Raw genomic sequence first — 22,671 nt, 5'->3', positions numbered from 1 at the left:
TGCTAATTATTATTACTTTTAAATATTGATATTAGTATTATTGGGGGTTTTATTTGCTTTTAAATATTTTTTATTGAAACAATAAAGAAAAATTCCATAACGGTGAAACACAAATTTCACATTTACATCAAGGCGAAAAAAACAAAAAAACAGAGAAAATAATTTTCTTAATGAGTTGAGAAAAAAATAAAACGAGTTATCTTGTACAAAAAGAAAAAACAAGAAAACAATAAGGAAACAAAAATAAAAAATGATTATGAGGTTTAACTCTTAATAGGATTGTGAGGAATCACTGGGCATCATAAAAATTCAAAACTGACAGAGAGAATCTAAGTAAAGCTAAGTACACACATCAGATAAAAGTCTTTGGAAAATGACAGATCACAGACCAATCTTACCCCCTTCCATGTAGTATGAGAGCCACACCTACACAGTCTATTCTATGGAGCTGCACTCCCCATCAGACAGAAATCTTACCCCCTTCCATGTAGTATGAGAGCCATACCTACACAGTCTATTCTATGGAGCTGCACTCCCCATCAGACAGAAATCTTACCCCCTTCCATGTAGTATGAGAGCCACACCTACACAGTCTATTCTATGGAGCTGCACTCCCCATCAGACAGAAATCTTACCCCCTTCCATGTAGTATGAGAGCCACACCTACACAGTCTATTCTATGGAGCTGCACTCCCCATCAGACAGAAATCTTACCCCCTTCCATGTAGTATGAGAGCCACACCTTCACAGTCTATTCTATGGAGCTGCACTCCCCATCAGACAGAAATCTTACCCCCTTCCATGTAGTATGAGAGCCACACCTACACAGTCTATTCTATGGAGCTGCACTCCCCATCAGACAGAGATCTTACCCCCTTCCATGTAGTATGAGAGCCAAACCTACACAGTCTATTCTATGGAGCTGCACTCCCCATCAGACAGAAATCTTACCCCCTTCCATGTAGTATGAGAGCCACACCTACACAGTCTATTCTATGGAGCTGCACTCCCCATCAGACAGAGATCTTACCCCCTTCCATGTAGTATGAGAGCCAAACCTACACAGTCTATTCTATGGAGCTGCACTCCCCATCAGACAGAAATCTTACCCCCTTCCATGTAGTATGAGAGCCATACCTACACAGTCTATTCTATGGAGCTGCACTCCCCATCAGACAGAAATCTTACCCCCTTCCATGTAGTATGAGAGCCATACTCTACACAGTCTATTCTATGGAGCTGCACTCCCCATCAGACAGAGATCTTACCCCATTCCATGTAGTATGAGAGCCACACCTACACAGTCTATTCTATGGAGCTGCACTCCCCATCAGACAGAAATCTTACCCCCTTCCATGTAGTATGAGAGCCACACCTACACAGTCTATTCTATGGAGCTGCACTCCACATCAGACAGAAATCTTACCCCCTTCCATGTAGTATGAGAGCCACACCTACACAGTCTATTCTATGGAGCTGCACTCCCCATCAGACAGAGATCTTACCCCCTTCCATGTAGTATGAGAGCCAAACCTACACAGTCTATTCTATGGAGCTGCACTCCCCATCAGACAGAAATCTTACCCCCTTCCATGTAGTATGAGAGCCATACCTACACAGTCTATTCTATGGAGCTGCACTCCCCATCAGACAGAAATCTTACCCCCTTCCATGTAGTATGAGAGCCATACTCTACACAGTCTATTCTATGGAGCTGCACTCCCCATCAGACAGAAATCTTACCCCTTTCCATGTAGTATGAGAGCCACGCCTACACAGTCTATTCTATGGAGCTGCACTCCCCATCAGACAGAAATCTTACCACCTTCCATGTAGTATGAGAGCCACACCTACACAGTCTTTTCTATGGAGCTGAACTCCCCATCAGACAGAAATCTTACCCCCTTCCATGTAGTATGAGAGCCACACCTACACAGTCTATTCTATGGAGCTGCACTCCCCATCAGACAGAAATCTTACCCCCTTCCATGTAGTATGAGAGCCAAACCTACACAGTCTATTCTATGGAGCTGCACTCCCCATCAGACAGAAATCTTACCCCCTTCCATGTAGTATGAGAGCCACACCTACACAGTCTATTCTATGGAGCTGCACTCCCCATCAGACAGAGATCTTACCCCCTTCCATGTAGTATGAGAGCCATACCTACACAGTCTATTCTATGGAGCTGCACTCCCCATCAGACAGAAATCTTACCCCCTTCCATGTAGTATGAGAGCCATACCTACACAGTCTATTCTATGGAGCTGAACTCCCCATCAGATACAAATCTTTTCAAGATGCTGCACACACAGATGCTGTACACATTCAAAAGGTCTGTTCCTGCAAAATGCATTCATAGTCTATGATATCTGCAGATCTCATACACACCTTGTTTAACTGACATTCATCTGCAGATCTGAACATCCATCCTGGTGGATCTGATCTGCAGATGAATGTCCTTTAAAGGATACCCGAGGTGACATGTGACATGATGAGATAGACATGTGTATGTACAGTGCCAAGCACACATATAACTAGGCTGTGTTCCTTTTTTTTCCTTTCTCTGCCTGAAAGAGTTAAATATCAGGTATCTAAGTGGCTGACTCAGTCCTGACTCAGACAGGAAGTGACTACAGTGTGACCCTCACTGATAAGAAATTCCCCTTTTTACCTCTTTCCTGCTCTCAGAAGCCATTTTCTGCTAAGAAAGTGTTTTATAGTTGTAATTTCTTATCAGTGCGGGTCACACAAGGATCTTGGAAGCGATTAAAAGGGGAACCCCGGGGAAACCGGACATAGGCGTTAAGGAAAATGTTACCTTCTTACAACAGAGAGTATTTGCAAGTATTCAAGCTGCATGTGAGAAGTTACTCCCATGATCCATCACTTCTGCCCGGGGACAACAAGGAATGATTCACACAATGCATCATGGGAGTAACTTCCAGCTCAGGTGAGGTGTATAGCTGCACATATATTCTATTTAAAGAGGGCTTTTAGGCCTCTTTCACAGGGGGACGTTAAAGTCGCACGTTATAAAATACTTTAACGCAGAGTAACGCACAGCAATACAAAGTCTGTGCGACACTCACAGTGCACACGTTGCGTTGTGTGTAACATGAGGCTTTATTAGAAAGTGCTGCATGCTCTGTGTTTAGCAATACATCTGCTGCGTTATGTGTGTTGCAAATGCTCAGTAGTGGTTTGTTTTTTTAAATGTAACGCATGCTCCGTTTCCTTTCCATCACTGTGCGACGAAAACGGCGCACCAAGAGACACATAACGCAATGCAAAATAACCTGCAATTTCATAATCTACATGCGTTGCGTTAGGGGCACGTTGTGCGACTTTAATGTCGCATCAAATGCAACGTCCCGCTGTGCAAGAGGCCTAAATGATAATACTAGATAATAGAACTACCAGATCCTTTAAGGAAAGACTGGGGGAACACATCTACCTGATCAGTAAGGGATCTATGGGACATCCAGTACCCAAACATTTTGCTACCACACATCATAAGGACCCTTCCCTTTTGAAATACTGCGTTATAGATAGCATTAAGAAAAACTGGAGAGGCCAAAATCGGGTTAGAGATGTCTCACGACTAGAAACCGAATGGATTTTCAAACTGCGAACACTACGCCTAGATGGGCTGAATGTTGAATTGGATGTAAATTGTTTTATTAATAATTCATAATTTTTATGACTGTTTATAATTTTTGATACTTTTACTCTGTGATTGTACATGTGTGTCGGTCTGCTTGGCCTACTTGCTTAATATTATTTTTAAGGTCACTTGTATAACCTTTTGCTATACTTACTGGCATATCTGGTGTGGTATTCCCTCGACTATGTATATGTGTATATATATGTACTGTATATATTTCCCGAAAAAGTTTAGATGGGGGAATTGTCTCACTGGTAATTTCTTTCGACATTGGTTAATGGGACCTTTCTTTCTCTCACTCTTGTTTCCTTCTCGTACATTCTTATTTATTCGACGCGTCTATGCGCGAAATATTATGCACATTCCTATAAGGAGCTCACTAGTATTCTACTTCTCTTTACACGTCCCCCTGTCACGTGGGCATGTGCACCATTTTTCATTGGTACGTATGAGTCCTTTTATGTTCTCGGTGTACCTCTCATTCACGTGATAGCGTTGATTATTACATTTCTTTCACGATTAATAATGGCGCATGCATAATCTCATATATTTCATACGTTTTATGCATACGTTTTACACACGGTTTTATATAGTCCAAGTGTATCCCTGCATAAATTGGGTTTGTGCACTTTACACGCATTGCCGCATGAATTTTACGCATATGTGGCACTTTGCCCCCCTAGCGTTACTAATGACGCATTTTATAATTTTTAAATTTTTTTTTTTTTTTTTTTTTTTTTTTTTGCATCAACTTTATACATGTATGTCGTTCTGCCGCTTAGGCGTTGTAGATGACGTGCAATGCAGCTATGCGCTGTTTGTCTATCCTATTGGGAGGACTATGTTTTTCCTCTTTGTAAGTTCCCTATGCCGGCCATTTATTCACTATTCAGTTCTGTATTCTCGGACCTTGGCTTTCACTTAATATCTATCTGGCTCTGTCTAGGTAATTTTTCACTTATTCACCTTCTATAATGTGCACTTTCTGGTTTTATATATGCCAGTATGTATTGCATACTATAGTATAAAAAAAAAAAAAAAAAAAAAAAAAAAAAAAAAAACAGGGTTGGCTGCCGGGACTTGAACCTGGGATTCCTGTGTCAGAGACAGGGCCCTTGACCACTGTGCTGTCTAGCCACTGGAGACTTCAAGCTTCTAATCTTATATCCCATTGTTTTCAATGTGTATTGATCTGGGTTATAGTCACTCTCCTAGTAGAGTCTGATCTATACTCTATTGGAGGGGTCTTGACTGTTGGTGTTCATAGCCCCACCCCTTTCTTTATTGTAAAAGTTTATATATTTGGTGCCAGCCGCTTGTATCCTTAATCCCCTGATGACGCTAGTTTGCGAAACCGGTCGGGAAGGAGACAGGCGGCACCTTCATACTGTCCTTTACCGCTGACCCATACACGTGTGCAACTTTCTCGGGGTTCCCATTGCATGGGCCCCGTATGTAAGTTTTGTTTTTATGCTATTTTTATGCTATTTTTAAGCTGTTTTTACTATGAAAACTCTATATTAAACGGTTTACACTTAGAGTTGCCGTTTGTTTGTTTTTTATGATGTTTACTGATATCCATTCGTGAGATGAATCATTGCTGAATTGGTGGATCCTGGACAGACTGTTGCTTCCTGATGTCCTACCAAAGCGTTAATACAACCTTATAATGTGGGTTGTCACCAGCTGGTAAGCCTCTTTCCTTTTTTGGGTATCCATGATTGCAGAGCTGTGCCGTGACCTCCATATTTATTGTGGTGGAGATTTGCCTGCTTTTATCCTTTGCTGAAGACTCGTCTTTTGTTTTTGGACTCTGCGCTGAGCATATATAATTTATCTGTTTGTGAACTCTGGACATCGTTCTTCTCTCAGCAGCGGCCACTTTGTTTCCTTGGCGCTGATACACATATGCATAAATGATAATACAAATGATTAAAATGCATAATTTAAAGCAACCCAGACGCAAAAATAAACTTATGATATAATGAATTGTATCTGTAGTACAGCTAAGAAATAGAACATTAGTAACAAAGAGAAGAGTCTCATATTGTTTTCCAGTACAGGAAGAGTTAAAGAGACACTGAAGTGTCATTTTTTTTACCTTATTTTCGTATGCAGCCAGCTTCAGAATTAAGTTCCAAGCGGATTGGCAGCATTCCCACAGCAGAACAAGTTATTTTTGTCCAATAAATAGCCCAGGAAAGTTCCACAACTTTCCTGGCTTGCATATTTTTTTTCCTGGATGAGACAGAGCTGTGCGCAGTAGCTCCGCCTCCTCTCCAGTCATTTTCCACTGATCTCCGCCTCCTCCCACCCCTCTCAGTCTTCTGTCACTGAGAGGGACAGGGAGAGGCGGAGATTGACTGGAGAGGAGGCAGCTAAATCTGCCACTTGTAAAGTCGTGGAACTTTGCTGGGCTATTTACGTCGTTCTACCACGGGAATGCGGCAAATCTGCTTGGAATCGATTGCTGAAGCTGGCTGCATACAAAAATAAGGCAAAAAAAAAGACACTTCAGTGTCTCTTTAAGAAACTTCAGTTGTTATCTATGCAAAATAGCTTCTTTGAGCTCTTCAACCAGCTTGGGGGGAAAACAGTCCTGTTTTTTTAAGCACTTAAAGAGACACAGAAGCGAGAATAATTCTCGCTTCAGAGCTCATAGTTAGCAGGGGCATGTGTGCCCCTGCTAAACCGCCGCTATCCCGCGGCTAAACGGGGGTCCCTTCACCCCCAAACCCCCCCCCCGCAAAATCAACGACCAAATTGGTCGTGGATTTTGCTCCTCCTGGAGGCAGGGCTAATGGCTGCAGCACTGCCTCACAGCGCGTCTATCAGCGGGGCATCGCCGCCTCTCCCCCGCCCCTCTCAGTGAAGGAAGACTAAGAGGGGCGGGGGAGAGGCGGAGATACGCGTCTAATAGACGCGAGTGAGGCAGGGCTGCGGCGGTTAGCCCTGCCCCAACCAGGAAGCTCTCCCCCGCTGCACCGAGGGGGATTTGGGGGTGAAGGGACCCCCGTTAAGCCGCAGGATAGTGGCGGTTTAGCAGAGGCACACATGCCCCTGCTAACTATGAGCTCTGAAGCGAGATTTATTCTCGCTTCAGACTCTCTTTAAAGGACAACTGAAGTGAGAGGGATATGGAGGCTGCCATATTGATTTCCTTTTAAACAATACCAGTTGCCTGGCAGCCCTGCTGATCCTCTGCCTCTAATACCTTTAAACCAGACCCTGAACAAGCATGCAGTAGTTTGGCTATTTCTGACTTTGTCAGATCTGAAAGATTAGCTGAATGCTTGTTTCTGCTGTTAATCAGACACTACTGCAGCCAAATGGACCAGCTGGGCTGCTAGGGAACTGGTATTGCTTAAAAGGAAATAAATATGGCAGCCTCCACATAACTCTCACAGCAGTTAAACAGCCAAGAAACAATGAGAGACACTTTGAGATAAGGTTTTACTGCAGGAAAGCTCAAAGGGTCATTATCTCAGCTCTGTTTTGGAGAGAGCGGTTTGCAAACATGACAGAATGATGCAATATTATTTAAAAAACAAACTATATAACTTTGCTAAGTTTGCTACAAATATTCTATTAACCACTTCCGGATTCTCGGTGCGTATATATACGCCACTGAATCCTGAAGTGTATACCATGGAAACGGCCGCTCGTATGAGCGGCCGTTCCATGTCAGTTCCCGGAGGGTGTCTCCGTGAACACCCTGCGAGCCGATCGGCGGCTCGCAGGGTAAATGTAAACACACGGGGAAGATCTTCCTCAGTGTTTACATGTATACGGCTCTGCTGCGCAGCAGCGCCGTAGAGGAGATCGGCGATCCCTGGCCTCTGATTGGCCGGGGATCACCGGCATCTGATAGGCTAAAGCCTATCCCATCAGGCGCAGGACGGAAATCCATCCTGCGCCGCTCACAGGGGGAGGGAGAGGGAGGGAAGGGGAAGGAGGCCAGGAAGCGCTGCGGAGGGGGGCTTTGAAGAGCCCCCCCCGCAAGCGCAAGCAGCCGGCGGCGATCAGACCCCCCCAGCAGGACATCCCCCTAGTGGGGAAAAAAGGGGGGAAGTCTGATCGCCCTGGCTGCTAGCTGATCTGTGCTGTGGGCTGGAGAGCCCACGCAGCACCGATCAGCACAACATTTCATGGTGTGGAAGTGGTTAATTATACGTACCTTACAATTCACTTTAATGTTGCTGCTGGTAACAGAAATGATAATGATTATGTCCATTATAACAGTACAGGTGAATGGTAAAAATGTACATTCACTGTAAGCACACGCCTTGTACTATTCAGGTTATAATAATACATGCGCTCCCTCTAGTGGCCTTCTATAGCACTGCAGGTAAGAGGTTGCCTGGGATCAGTGTCAGAGCACTTCCTGTAACAAGCTACTTTGTTGCCATCTAGCTGTCTCCTGGCAACAGTATCCAGGGAGTCCCATCCACAACAACAGGAGGAAGTGCTGGTTCTTGTAGGCCTCTCTAGAGCTCAACCTTTCCACATTTCAGGTCCAGAGAGGCAAATGGCCGACCACGCCCCTCCGCAGATCGCACCCGATGATCCGCAGGGCGCAACGTACCCCCAAACCAGCGATTTTTACCGCATCCAGCCGGACTTACCCGCTAAGTTTAACCACCCGGAGACGTGGGGAGGCGGATACAGGTGAGCCAGTCATATAATCTCTCATATGCGACCGCTGGTGCGATTATTGGGCCAGAAAATACGTAAATACGCACAAGGCGTGCGACTCTACAAATGGCTGAGCGCAGGCAGATGTTATATAAGTGAGATTGTAGAAACCCTGACACCCTTCAATGTGTACTTACCTCTACAGAGCAGAAAAGGATTACAGGACAACTGAAGTGAGAGGTAGATGGAGGCTGCCATATTTATATCCTATTAAACAATACCAGTTGCTTGGCAGCCCTGCTGATCTATTTGGCTGCAGTAGTGTCTGAATCACACATCTGAAACAAGCATGCAGCTAATCTTGTCAGATCTGACAATCATGTCAGAAACACCTGATCTGCTGCATGCTTGTTCAGGGGGTATGGCTAAAAGTATTACAGGCAGAGAATCAGCAGGGATGCCAGGCAACTGGTATTGCTTCAAAGGAAATAAACATGGCAGCCTCCATATCACTCTTGCATCAGTTGTCCTTTAAGATGGAATGGGGCTCTAGGCAAGATAGCATTTTTTCCCCACCGCTTTGCTTCTTTAAGGCTGCTGTCACAGTGGGACGTTACAGGCGCACGTTAGAGCAGCCAGCAACGCAGCCCAACGAAAAATCAATGGGCTGTTCACAGTGCCCACGTTGCGTTACATTGTAACGCAGCACGTCTAAATAACGTACTGCATGCAGTACTTTATACACGGCTAAGCCGTGTTAGACTGTTTGCACATGCTCAGTAGGTTTTTTTTTTTCATTCTATGGGCGGAGAGGAGGCGGGGAGAGGCCGCCACGTAGCCAGGCAATGGCTGCTTATTATTCACTGCACTTGCAGTGTTTACATCCTGGAGCGGCCGTGGATTGGCTGGCGGGACCACGTGATGCAGAGAGCTCCGCTCACGTGGTCTCCGCAGCGCCTCCGACAGAGCAGGTGCACCAAGAGCTGCTTGTAACGCGGCTCTTGGTAGCGTCCTGCTCCAACACCACCAGGCGTTGCGTTAGGTGCACGTCCCCTAAACGCAACGTCCTGGTGTGTAAGTAGCCTTAAAGTTAGATTTGGAGTGGGATAGCATCCACCAGGCCCCTAGATTCCCCCACAAGCCCTAGGTAACTGCCTAGGCTTGCCCTGTGGATGATTTCTGCCGCAGAGCAAGGACTACCTACCTGTTGTTAGAGGGGGTTAATAACATGCTAATGGATTTGGCTTTCGTGGAAATATAATGCCGGTTGTACAGACCTTGGAAATAGCCCCAGAGATGGATACAGATGACATGAGGCTCCAGGCAAAGTAGTAGCTTTTGCTCTCACTTTTGGTCACCTGAGGCACTTGTTGGGTCACAGAAAGTGGCAGCTGGGCCCTTTAACACCCACTAGGCCCCAGATACCCGCCTAGGTTGCCTTGTGTATGATCCTGCTCTGCCCAATCCCAACCAATAATGCCAGTAAGGGCATTTGCTTAGCCCACTTCCAAGCTCCATACAATTAGCTGAAGGCTGAAATTATTAGTCTCTGGTTGGGGTAATCAATAATAATATCAGAGTGTGGTAGTGCGCAGGTGGGTGTGGCCAGGAGCGCTCTGCGCGTGTGTGCATGACGGCACTAGGATGTCATTGTGCCGCCGTGCACAGAGCTCTCCTACTGCCTGACCTGCACTGAGCTGCAGCGGCATTTTAGGGTAGGAAGGAGGGGGGGGGGGGGGTGTTAAAGTGATGGGAATGAGGACTGTAGCTAATACATGCCTGCTCCCCTACTGAATGCCACGGTAACTCAGCGTTAATGTGCGTTATCACCTTTCCTGAGATTTTACGATGTTGGTACAGGCGCGAGATCACACGAACGTCATTTAGAGGTGCGCGGCAATAACGACTGACATGGCGTGTCGGATCTTTAAGATCCCTGACGACTTCCGCACAAAGTACTGCGATGGCTTGAAGTCTCGTTCGCGCCCGTCATGTACCGTCACGCACACCCACTGGCCAGAAGATGGACCAGGGAACGCTCGTCGTCAGAGAGATGTCGCTAGATGCATCTTCCTGCCGCGTGAGGTGAGTATGTAGCTTTACCCGGAAGAACCCATGGCCATGCATGAGCGCAGACTTGCTGGGCAGGCGCGGGTTCCCGAACCACATGTGCCCGGTAAAAGGAAGAACTTGCACCCGAAGGATAGGCAAGGGCAGAGGCGGGACAAGGTCCTCCAGCACCCAAGGCTGAGACACCAAAGTGCGCCCCTCCATCCCTCCCACCCCAGCCATCAAACACTGATTGCTATTAGACTAAAGGTGGCCACTAATGATCCAATCTTTTTCATCCAATCTTACCATTTCTATGTAATATAAGGTAACTGCCTGAAGTATCCATTCAGTATATTCACTCAATTTACCTTTCTACTACATAGATTTGGTAAGATTGGATGAAAAAGATTGGATCATTAGTGGCCACCATTAGAGGCACCCCAGCACCCCCAACACCTTAATCTCTAGTTATCTGGCTTGCAGTCACTGCCATGTATCCCCTTCTATTATTTCTCTCTGCTTCAAACACAATAGGGGAATGACAGCTGAATGAATTGTGCGCCCCCTCCTACACTGCGCCCTGAGGTTGGAGCCTCTCTCGCCTCTGCCCCGCTCCCCCTCCTACACTGCACCCTGAGGCTGGAGCCTCTCTCGCCTCTGCCCCGTCCTGCTCCCCCTCCTACACTGCGCCCTGAGGCTGGAGCCTCCCTCGCCTCTGCCCTGCTCCTCCTCCTACACTGCACCCTGAGGCTGGAGCCTCTCTCACCTCTGCCTCGGCCCTGCACCACTTCCTACACTGTGCCCTGAGGCTGGAGCCCCTCTCGCCTCTGTCTCGGCCCTGTGCCCCCTCCTACACTGTGCCCTGAGGCTGGAGCCTCTCTCGCCTCTGCCCCGCCCTGCTCCCCCTCCTACACTGCACTCTGAGGCTGGAGCCTCTCTCGCCTCTGCCCCGCCCTGCTCCCCCTCCTACATTGTGCCGTGAGGCTGGAGCCCCTCTCGCCTCTGCCCTGCTCCTCCTCCTACACTGCGCCCTGAGGCTGGAGCCCCTCTCGCCTCTGCCCTGCTCCTCCTCCTACACTGCACCCTGAGGCTGGAGCCTCTCTCACCTCTGCCTCAGCCCCGCCCTGCGCCCCCCTCCTACACTGCGCCCTGAGGCTGGAGCCTCTCTCGCCTCTGCCTCGGCCACTCCCTTTACTGGGCAAGCACTATTTGGAACTAGACATGCCCAGTTTCAATGAGTTGTTTGATGGCCCCTGGGAACTTATGGAAGACCTAGGATTAGCAGGATGGGGACCGTTTCACAATGCAACCGATTTTCTTCATTCCGCCCCTGGTTTCCGATCACTTGTGGCTTGTGAAACACGAGGACATTGGGCGAATAACCAAAATCACACATCCACATAACTGCGATACCATGGCAGACGTGCTGCATTTTTTAAACTAGCGTGGCAAGTATATACTGTAAATTGCGGTGCTATGCAGTTTTCTTACGCTCCGGCAATATTCGTTTTTTCCACCCTCCTCCATCAGAATCTCAAAGGCCATCATGTCGTGCAACCCGTCCAAATGCATATTAATTGCACTGCAAAGCGCATGTAGAGGAGAGGAAAATGCTACTGATTTAGTGTGGAACAGCCCCAACAGCATCTGTATTAAGTACTTTGTCCTACAATTTAGTTACTCTATATTTTGGACTATAAGACTCACTTTTTCTCCCCAAAAAGTGGGGAAAAGTCCCTGCGTCTTCTAGTCCAAATGCAGGGAGATCCTGACTTGTGAACGCTCGCCAATACGAACCTCCAACCTGCCGCAATGTCTGGGACTTCCTGTACTGTGTCCATGTAGAGGAGGACACAGGGGGACAAACGGAGGACACAAGAGAACACAAAGAGGCATAGAGGAGGACACAGGGGGACACAAAGGGGCATAGAGGAGGACACAGGGGGACACAAAGGGGCATAGAGGAGGACACATGGGGGACACAAAGGGGCATAGAGGAGGACACATGGGGGACACAAAGGGGTATAGAGGAGGACACAAGGGGGACACAAAGAGGCATAGAGGAGGACACAAGGGGGACACAAAGAGGCATAGAGGAGGACACAAGGGGGACACAAAGAGGCATAGAGGAGGACACAAGGGGGACACAAAGAGGCATAGAGGAGGACACAAGGGGGACACAAAGGGGTATAGAGGAAGACACAAGGGGGACACAAAGAGGCATAGAGGAGGACACAAGGGGGACACAAAGAGGCATAGAGGAGGACACAAGGGGGGCACAAAGGGGCATATAGGACGACACGATGGGGACACAAAGGGGCATAGAGGAGGACACAAGGGGGGCACAAAGAGGCATAGAGGAGGACACAAGGGGGACACAAAGAGGCATAGAGGAGGACACAAGGGGGACACAAAGAGGCATAGAGGAGGACACAAGGGGGGCACAAAGGGGCATAGAGGAGGACACAAGGGGGGCACAAAGGGGCATAGAGGAGGACACAAGGGGGACACAAAGAGGCATAGAGGAGGACACAAGGGGGACACAAAGAGGCATAGAGGAGGACACAAGGGGGACACAAAGAGGCATAGAGGAGGACACAAGGGGGGCACAAAGGGGCATAGAGGAGGACACAAGGGGGGCACAAAGAGGCATAGAGGAGGACACAAGGGGGACACAAAGAGGCATAGAGGAGGACACAAGGGGGGCACAAAGGGGCATATAGGACGACACGATGGGGACACAAAGGGGCATAGAGGAGGACACAAGGGGGGCACAAAGAGGCATAGAGGAGGACACAAGGGGGACACAAAGAGGCATAGAGGAGGACACAAGGGGGACACAAAGAGGCATAGAGGAGGACACAAGGGGGGCACAAAGGGGCATAGAGGAGGACACAAGGGGGGCACAAAGGGGCATAGAGGAGGACACAAGGGGGACACAAAGAGGCATAGAGGAGGACACAAGGGGGACACAAAGAGGCATAGAGGAGGACACAAGGGGGACACAAAGAGGCATAGAGGAGGACACAAGGGGGGCACAAAGGGGCATAGAGGAGGACACAAGGGGGGCACAAAGAGGCATAGAGGAGGACACAAGGGGGACACAAAGAGGCATAGAGGAGGACACAAGGGGGGCACAAAGGGGCATATAGGACGACACGATGGGGACACAAAGGGGCATAGAGGAGGACACAAGGGGGGCACAAAGAGGCATAGAGGAGGACACAAGGGGGACACAAAGGGGCATAGAGGAGGACACAGGGGGACACAAAGGGGCATAGAGGAGGACACATGGGGGACACAAAGGGGCATAGAGGAGGACACAGGGGGACACAAAGGGGCATAGAGGAGGACACAGGAGGACACAGGGGGACAAACGGAGGACACAAGAGAACACAAAGAGGCATAGAGGAGGACACAGGGGGACACAAAGGGGCATAGAGGAGGACACAGGGGGACACAAAGGGGCATAGAGGAGGACACATGGGGGACACAAAGGGGCATAGAGGAGGACACATGGGGGACACAAAGGGGTATAGAGGAGGACACAAGGGGGACACAAAGAGGCATAGAGGAGGACACAAGGGGGACACAAAGAGGCATAGAGGAGGACACAAGGGGGACACAAAGAGGCATAGAGGAGGACACAAGGGGGACACAAAGAGGCATAGAGGAGGACACAAGGGGGACACAAAGGGGTATAGAGGAAGACACAAGGGGGACACAAAGAGGCATAGAGGAGGACACAAGGGGGACACAAAGAGGCATAGAGGAGGACACAAGGGGGGCACAAAGGGGCATATAGGACGACACGATGGGGACACAAAGGGGCATAGAGGAGGACACAAGGGGGGCACAAAGAGGCATAGAGGAGGACACAAGGGGGACACAAAGAGGCATAGAGGAGGACACAAGGGGGACACAAAGAGGCATAGAGGAGGACACAAGGGGGGCACAAAGGGGCATAGAGGAGGACACAAGGGGGGCACAAAGGGGCATAGAGGAGGACACAAGGGGGACACAAAGAGGCATAGAGGAGGACACAAGGGGGACACAAAGAGGCATAGAGGAGGACACAAGGGGGACACAAAGAGGCATAGAGGAGGACACAAGGGGGGCACAAAGGGGCATAGAGGAGGACACAAGGGGGGCACAAAGAGGCATAGAGGAGGACACAAGGGGGACACAAAGAGGCATAGAGGAGGACACAAGGGGGGCACAAAGGGGCATATAGGACGACACGATGGGGACACAAAGGGGCATAGAGGAGGACACAAGGGGGGCACAAAGAGGCATAGAGGAGGACACAAGGGGGACACAAAGAGGCATAGAGGAGGACACAAGGGGGACACAAAGAGGCATAGAGGAGGACACAAGGGGGGCACAAAGGGGCATAGAGGAGGACACAAGGGGGGCACAAAGGGGCATAGAGGAGGACACAAGGGGGACACAAAGAGGCATAGAGGAGGACACAAGGGGGACACAAAGAGGCATAAAGGAGGCCACAGAGAGGCATAGAGGAGGACACAAGGGGGACACAAAGAGGCATAGAGGAGGACACAAGGGGGACACAAAGAGGCATAGAGGAGGACACAAGGGGGACACAAAGAGGCATAAAGGAGGCCACAGAGAGGCATAGAGGAGGACACAAGGGGGACAGAGGAGGACACAGAAGGACACAAGGGGGACACGCAGGAGGACACAAGGGGGACACAAAGAGGCATAAAGGAGGCCACAGAGAGGCATAGAGGAGGACACAAGGGGGACAGAGGAGGACACAGAAGGACACAAGGGGGACACGCAGGAGGACACAGGGAGACACTAGAGGTACAGGGGGCATGAGGTACAAAGGGGGCATAATGCATAAGATGCCCCCTCACCATGGATGCACCAGGTTTACTATATATTTTTCCCCTGGTTTTGTCCTCTAAACCTGGGTGCGTCTTATGGTCCAAAAAAAAGGGTAATTTTAGTTCTCTTCTGTTCTTTAAGACCCTTGCAGTCTCGGGAGCCCCGTTTAGTGATATTCTTCTAGTCTTGACATCCACTTTTAATAAACCCAGACTTGATATAATCTGTCTATCTTTTGTTTCCAGAGGCAAGCCAACCAACCCGCTGTACAGGACCACAAACCAGGCCTATGGCAGCAGAGCGCCCACTGTGCACGAGATGCCGGTAAGATGCCCCTTGTCTGTTCATGTATATTGCCAGCGGCATAGGGGGAGCGAGGAATAGGAATTGAATATTGTAGAGAAGGGGGCACTAGACACCAGGGAACAGTACAGGGGACAAAGGGGGGCACTAGACACCAGGGAACTATAGGGAGGGGGCCCACTAGACACCATGGAACAGTATTGGGAAGGGAGGGGGGCACTAGGCTCCAAAAGATGTGAGGTATGTGCGAGCTATAAGAGATGTATCACCACATAGCCCATTCTACGAATTGCGCACATTGCCGGAAATGTGCAGTACACTGTGGAATACAATACTGTGTGAAGCAGCCCATGGACAGTGTGTTTGCTTGCCTTAATGTGTTGTTATTGCGCAGTGCACATATTGTGAAAGAGGCCCAGCTAAGGGATTTCTTGGGTTTGGAAACTGAGCTGTAATATATACAGACTTACAGGGGCTGTTAAGTGAAAATATACCCAAGTGTATTGCAATTCCCGTATTTTTCGGACTATAAGACGCTCCCAACCATAAAAACGCACCTAGGTTTAGAGGACAAAAACTAGGTCGAAAAAAATATTACATCTGGTGCATCTATGCTGCAGGGGTGCCTTGTGGATCGTCTTCCCCAATTATTGTGTCCCCTTTTTGTCCTCCTTTGTCCCCCTTGTGTCTTCCTCAGTTCCGCTTGCATCCTTCTTGGAGCCATTTATGTCCCCGTGTCCTCGTTTGTCCTCTGCCTTCCCCACCATGCAGTTAGTGGAAGCGTCTTTCACCTGATCCGAGCGTGCCTGCGGATATCAGAGAACTCTCCTCTCCCTCACTGTTCCTCTAGTGCTGGTCGCGTGTGATGACGCTATCAGGAAAAGCTAGCACTAGGGGAAGGCTGAGAGAGAGGAGAAGCTGCTGATTGCAACGGTCGTTCTCCTGTCAGGTGAGAGACACACCCACTGCTACCAGCTGCTTATTACTCTGCACGGAGTGGAGGAGGAAACAGGGGGCAAAGTACAGGGGGTCCTGTCGGCTGTGCCTATTAGCGGGCGTTCTTTAGTCAGGGACTCCCTGCATTTGAATTATAAGACATAGTGACTTTTTCTCCCCACTTTTTGGGGGAGAAAAAGTGCGTCTTATATTCCGAAAAAAATACAGTAATCCTTCAATATCGTTTTCCCTTGGTGCGAACGTTATGACCTGTAAATTACTTTATTTTTCAGACCACATTTAAAGGGGTTTCGGATAAGTTTTCAGAGGCGGCTACAAAGTGCGGCATGTACCGGGACAATGGATTTAACACGCACATAGAGAGGAGCTACGTGACGGGACCGGATAATCTGATCACCTTGAATGACAGACTGAACTTCCACCGCAGTTATAATACAAACGGCCCCTCCCACACCTGATCCCTCCTCTACTGCATGGCTGTGACGCCGCATACAGACAATGTCCCCACACTCTGCTGTGTCCTGTCACTCTCTCCTCAGGTCTACATCTGATTGGGGTTCCTAGGAGTACCAAAGTGGATGGTGCAATATGCAAATTTGGAGCTCATTAGCCCCTCCCTGCCCTTTTCTACCATGTATATGCATCAGCAATTTCACACACGAGATCGTTATTAAGATTGCAGTTCAGGTGAATCAAGTCTGGGCTACCAAAGGTCCCAGCTTCGATTATACTAAAAGTTCAGTTTTGCATACAAACGTGCATGCAATTTGCAACTAGGCCAATCAAAGTCATTAGGAATTGTATTTGATTGGCACAATGGAAAGCTGCATATAGTTTGCATGCAAGCTGGAATTTTGAGCAGCATCTCATTGGCTTTTTTGTACTCAGCAGCAGCAATTGGTTTGTAATAATGCAGCAATTTGTATTGTGCCTTCCGTCACCACGTCTGCTTGAGGTGTTTATATTATGAAAAGGCTCTCTATAGTATTACTATTAATTTAGGACTATGGGCTTGATTCATTAGCTTAAAGAACTACTATTGCGAAAAAAGTAGGCAGTTAAAATCTGACAAAACCGACAGGCTTTGGGCCAGTCCATCTCCTCATGGGGGATTCTCAGGTTTTTTTTTTGCTTTCAACAGCGTTTCCTGAACAGCAGTTTAACTGCCAAAAAGTGAAATACCAGCCAGCCTCCCTACTCGCTTGCACACTATTTTGTCAGTTTAGTGTGTAGCCACCTTGACTTTGCAACTGCTGGTTAGGAAATGCTGTTGGAAACAAAGAAAACCCTGAGAATCCTCCATAAGAAAAAGGGACTGGCCCCAAAACCTGTCATTTTAGCGGCCTAATTTTTTTTAGCAATAGTGGTCCTTTAAATGGAGCAAGTTAAAATGTAACTGCGCACGCTACGAGAAGTAGTGCTACATAGCATGCGCTGTTTTTTAAATCACACCCGCTCCTTTAATCCCAATGAGCCCCTTTAGGGTCCTGTGGCGGTTTAGGAAAAGATCTCTGCACTTTGTTTGGCCCAATAGGCTGCCTGTCACTGGAATCAAGACCCATGGCACCTTTTCAGTTCACTATTTATTCAAGTTTTCTCCTAGGAGAACATTTTTCTTTTGTTTAAAAAAAAACCAAAACTTTTCAGTGCTCTGCAGCTGAAAAAGTACCAAAAAGTAGGTGAAAATTTCTATCCAGAGGTTTACTATAACGAGATTCTATTGCATCAATATTATTTACCTGCTTGCTGGAGGCTTAAAGGTCAATTTTCTGATAAGGGCCCATATGCAATTCACTATTTCTCCTGAGTTTCCTCCTAGGCGATATTTTCACAACTTGTCATAAAATGCATTTTAAAGAGAACCTGTAACAAAAAAAATGTTCTCCTGGGGGGTACTCACCTCGGGAGGGGAAGCCTCCGGGTCCCAAAGAGGCTTCCCCCTCCCCTGTAGCTGCAGGCAGTCCAGCACTGGCTCCCCCGAAGCGTACCGCAATCCTGGCTCGCCAAGCCTGACAAGGCTTGCTATATTTACCTTCCCTGGCTCCAGCGGGGGGCGCTGTTGCGGCTCTCAGTACAGAGATAGGCAGAAATAGCCGATGTCCGTCAGGTCCGCTCTACTATGCAGGTACAGGAGACTTGCGCCTGCGCAGTAGAGCGGACCATCAGTGATCGGCTATTTCCGCCTATCTCCGAGCGGAGAGCCGATACTGCGCCTGCGCTGGTAAATATTTACATCCCCGCTGTTCGGAGGGGCACAGCGAGACCACCGTGGGACAGAGGAGGACGGGGGGGAGCCTCAATAGGATCCGGAGGCGTCCCCCACCCGAGGTGAGAACCCCCCAGGGGAACTTTTTTTTTGCTATAGGTTTTCTTTAACCCACCAGCAAGTAAGAACATTAATACATTTCATACTACTTTTCACCAACTTTTGGATACTTTTTCAGTTGTAAAATGCTGACAATTTAGTTTAAATAGAAGATGAAAATGATCTCCTAGGAGAAAAAATGAATTGCATACGGGCCATGGTGTGAAAATATTACTTGGAAGAAAAAGTGAATTGCATAAGGGGCCATATAGGAATAACAGGCCCCATTCACACCCAAAAACGAAAACGCAAGCTTTTTTGTGCGCTTTTTTTCCCTTCCTGGCGCTCCTCTGCACGCTGCGTTTTTGTAAAAAGCAATTTTCTAAGCGCTTTCGGAATTCACTCCCTGACGTCAGTCAGAAAGTGAACTCTTTGACCCGGAAAAGAATAAATACAATGTACATATTCTTAAAAATGGGAACGCAATCGCTGCACAAAGCGATTTTGTGAGCGTTTTGGGCCTTTCATATACCTTCCATTATAGCAAAATCTGCTCAAAAATAGTACAGGCAGCGCTTTGCTGAACGGATCGGAAACCAACCGCTCAGCTGTGAACTCTCTCCTAGGGAATCATTGCACAAACGTTTTGTGGGCGATTTTAAAAATGGCCTGTGCTTGAAAAAAAGGCGCAAAACGCCCCTAGTGTGAACGGGCCCTTACTGTGGAGTCCTACTAAATACACTGCCTATTCCCAAAATTTTTTGTTGGACCGCCTTTAGCTTTGATTACGGCATGCATTCGCTGTGGCATGGTTCTAATGAGTACCTGAGAATCTCTGTGGGGTTGAGGTCTGGATTCTGTGGTGGCCAATCCATGTGTGAGGATGAGGTCACATGCTCCCTGATCCATTCTTTCACAATGTGAGCCTGGCATTGTCATCTTGGAATATGTCGGAGCCATCAGGGAAGGAGAAATTCACTGGCCATTAAGGATATTCAGCTGACCTCACTCTTTGGCCACAGAATCACCCATACAGTGATTATCCAATGGGAGGCTCTTACCAATTAGATCCAGGATATCTCGGGCAGGCAGCGTATATACTACATCATTGTTCCATTTGTGATTCAGACATTACTGAAGCCAAGTATTCGCCATAACAGCCAGGAACTGGCATTTTTATATAACATCAATAAAGATGGCAGCCTATGCACCCCACTGACCGTTGCTTTCCTTTATACCAGAATATGCCACTTGATTGGAAGGCAGAGAGCCTATCCTTGTGTTATCAGAGGTGTGTGGATCTCCCCCGGCTGATAACAATATCACCAAATGCTGACAAAACTCTAAGATATAAACTGCCTACTTAAAGGGGACCTGAACTTAGAACTTCCTCTCTGCTCTAAAAGATAAGCAACAGCCTACTAACTTTTAAAGAAAAACATTCCTTTGTTACAGCTGATACAAATTCTAAAATAAATCTCCAGTGTTTCAACTTCCTGCTTTCATGGAAGCAAAGGGTTAACATCCTGTGCTTTTAAATGAGCTTATCTGCCATGGCAGGTGACACGGGAGAGATCTAATCACAATTTGTGATTAGACACAGATGAGAGCAAATTACAGGCTAAACTCTCTAAATACATACAGGGTGCATTTCTGTTTTTCCTTCTGTCCTGTGCAAGAGTTCAGGTCCACTTTAATAAGGAAATAAATGTACACACCTGGGGCTTCCACAGACAAAAGCATGCGGCCTGGTCGCTCATGGCAATTTATCCCCGGACCGGAAGACTTTTTGTGGCCAAATGCAGAAGAACCAGGAGGTGGAGCAGGACGTCGAGGGAGCGATTTGCAATAAACCTTCATCAGCCTGTAGGAGGCTGGAGGAAGCCCCAGGTATGTAGGATTATTTTTAGTGGCCATCTCAAGTTTCCCTTAACCCTTTCCTAGCCCATGAACCCTGTTGTCACCTTAAGATGTGCGCACACCTGTAATGACTGCCGCCTGTAGCGGTCGGATGCCATCGCTAGGGCGACAGTTCAGGGCACCAATGCTGTTGCCTAGCGATGCATCTGTACGGTGTCAGAGGCTCCCGAACCGTCACCCGACCTGATTGCTACAGGCGTGCAGGCTCGGGCTAATGGTCCACTACATGCTGGGATACATGCAAAACGGCACCGGAAGATCTGGGCGCAGATCAAAGCCGATAAATATCTCACCCTGATCCTGCAAAAGTCCTAGCGAAGTTAATTACTATTCCCCCTCCGGGCCGCCATGGACTCAGGATGTAAGACATAATTCTGCTGCCGGCTATTGCTGGTGGCCGAATTACGCTGTTTTTATAGTAATTTGGCCTCAGTATTGTGACGGTGCCCAGATTACTGTCAGCTATAGCCGCAATTCACATTACAGCCAATGGCGGCGTCTGGTGCTCCCAAATTTCCTGCACCGTTTTGAGTTGTCTCGTACATGCCTAACTAGCAATGAATTAAGGCATATGTAGAATCTTAAACGACATTCAAGGTAAAAAATAAACTGATCTATCCTCCTTCTCCTAAAAAGGACTTTTTTTTAGATATCCCACAGTTTTATATTTTAAATTAAGTTTTTACTGTTCCATTTTCTCTACTCAATGACACATTCATTGAAGTATGCCAGAGCTAAAATCTCTGAACTGTTGATTGTTTTTATCTCTTTCCTGCTCTCAGAAACCATTTACTGCCAGGAAAGTGTTTTATGGTTGTAACTCCTTATCAGTAAGGCCTGGAACCCACTACAAAACGCTATCGCTAATCGCAATCGCTAGCGTTTTGTATGAGCAGTTTGTAAGCGATTTCATGAGCGTTTTAGGGAGCGATTTTAGAAAGTGTAATCAATTTGCCAGCGGTTGTGTAGCGATTAGCGTTTTAAGTCTGATTGGTCCTTTCAATTATTTTTAATTTTGTTACAGTGTACAGTAACTTTAAAACGCTAGCAAAATCGCTCCATGCAAGTATTGATGAGCGATTACGCCAGCGATTATATACTTTACATTGAAGCGCAAAACGCTAACAAAATGCTGCATGTCCTGCGTTTGCGATTTTGGTAATTGCAATCGCTTCTGTGGAATTTGCCCCATCCATTTATATTGGCAGAGCGTTTAGGGAAATCGCTAGCAATTTATCACGCTCCCTAAACGCTCAAAAAAATCGCTGTAGTGGGTTCCAGCCCTAAGAGTTAGGCCTCTGTCACAGTGGTTAAAGTCGCACATTAGAAAATACTTTAACGCAGACTAACGCAATGTAATACTAGTCTGTGCGACAGTCACAGTGCACACGTTGCGTTGTGTGTAATGTGTAGCGTTATTAGAGAGTGCTGCATGCTGTGCGTTTAGCAATAAATCTGCTGCGTTATGTGTGTTGCACATGCTCAGTAATGTATTTTTTTTGTTGTCAAATGTAACGCATGCGCCGTTTTGGTTCCATCACTGTGCGACGAAAACGGCTCACCAAGAGACGCATAAAGAAAACGTCCAAGTTAAAGTCTATATGTGTTGCGTTAGTGCCACGTTGTGCGACCCTAACATCGCACTGAAACGCAACGTCTTACTGTGAAAGAGGCCTAAGAGTTATGTCCCGACCTGGACAGAACCTGTCACTTACATACCTGATGTTTAACTCTTTCAGGCAAAGAAAGAAAACAAAAAAGGAACACATCATAGTTATTTGTGTGCCAGGCACTGTACATACATCATGTCACATGTCACCTCGGTTGTCCTTTAAGGGGTAAAAACCCAGGAATGCAAAGTGGTTCACACAGCAATTAAATTATTTTCAAACAATGAATAACTTTATTAAATAACACAAAAAGAGGCAGAAAACAGTAATTTACAGTAACAAAAAAAAAAACAGCAGTGACTTTTGGTACA

General features: G+C 47.5%; 1 protein-coding gene across 1 annotated transcript; it reads left to right on the top strand.

Annotated features, from left to right (window-relative positions):
- The first annotated feature begins 8,078 nt into the window (after positions 1-8,078).
- PIERCE1 (piercer of microtubule wall 1) lies at positions 8,079-16,974 on the top strand. The gene is made up of 3 exons (XM_068249943.1): positions 8,079-8,335; positions 15,451-15,529; positions 16,738-16,974. The coding sequence occupies exons 1-3, from the start codon at positions 8,196-8,198 to the stop codon at positions 16,921-16,923; spliced, it is 405 nt and encodes a 134-aa protein (XP_068106044.1). The 5' UTR covers positions 8,079-8,195; the 3' UTR covers positions 16,924-16,974.
- The last annotated feature ends 5,697 nt before the right edge of the window (positions 16,975-22,671 follow it).

The sequence above is a fragment of the Hyperolius riggenbachi genome, chromosome 8, assembly GCF_040937935.1.
Source record: "Hyperolius riggenbachi isolate aHypRig1 chromosome 8, aHypRig1.pri, whole genome shotgun sequence".
In the NCBI taxonomy this organism is placed as follows: domain Eukaryota; kingdom Metazoa; phylum Chordata; class Amphibia; order Anura; family Hyperoliidae; genus Hyperolius; species Hyperolius riggenbachi.
The sequence above is the reverse complement of the archived record's forward strand: the minus strand, read 5'-3'. Positions and strand labels throughout refer to the sequence as shown.

Bases quoted from the DNA above. Each gene is read 5' to 3' on its own strand.
- PIERCE1 (XM_068249943.1), top strand. From the start codon at position 8,196: ATGGCCGACCACGCCCCTCCGCAGATCGCACCCGATGATCCGCAGGGC. The intron at 8,336-15,450 runs GTGAGCCAGTCA...TTTTGTTTCCAG, and splicing joins ACGTGGGGAGGCGGATACAG to AGGCAAGCCAACCAACCCGC. The intron at 15,530-16,737 runs GTAAGATGCCCC...TTTATTTTTCAG, and splicing joins CCACTGTGCACGAGATGCCG to ACCACATTTAAAGGGGTTTC.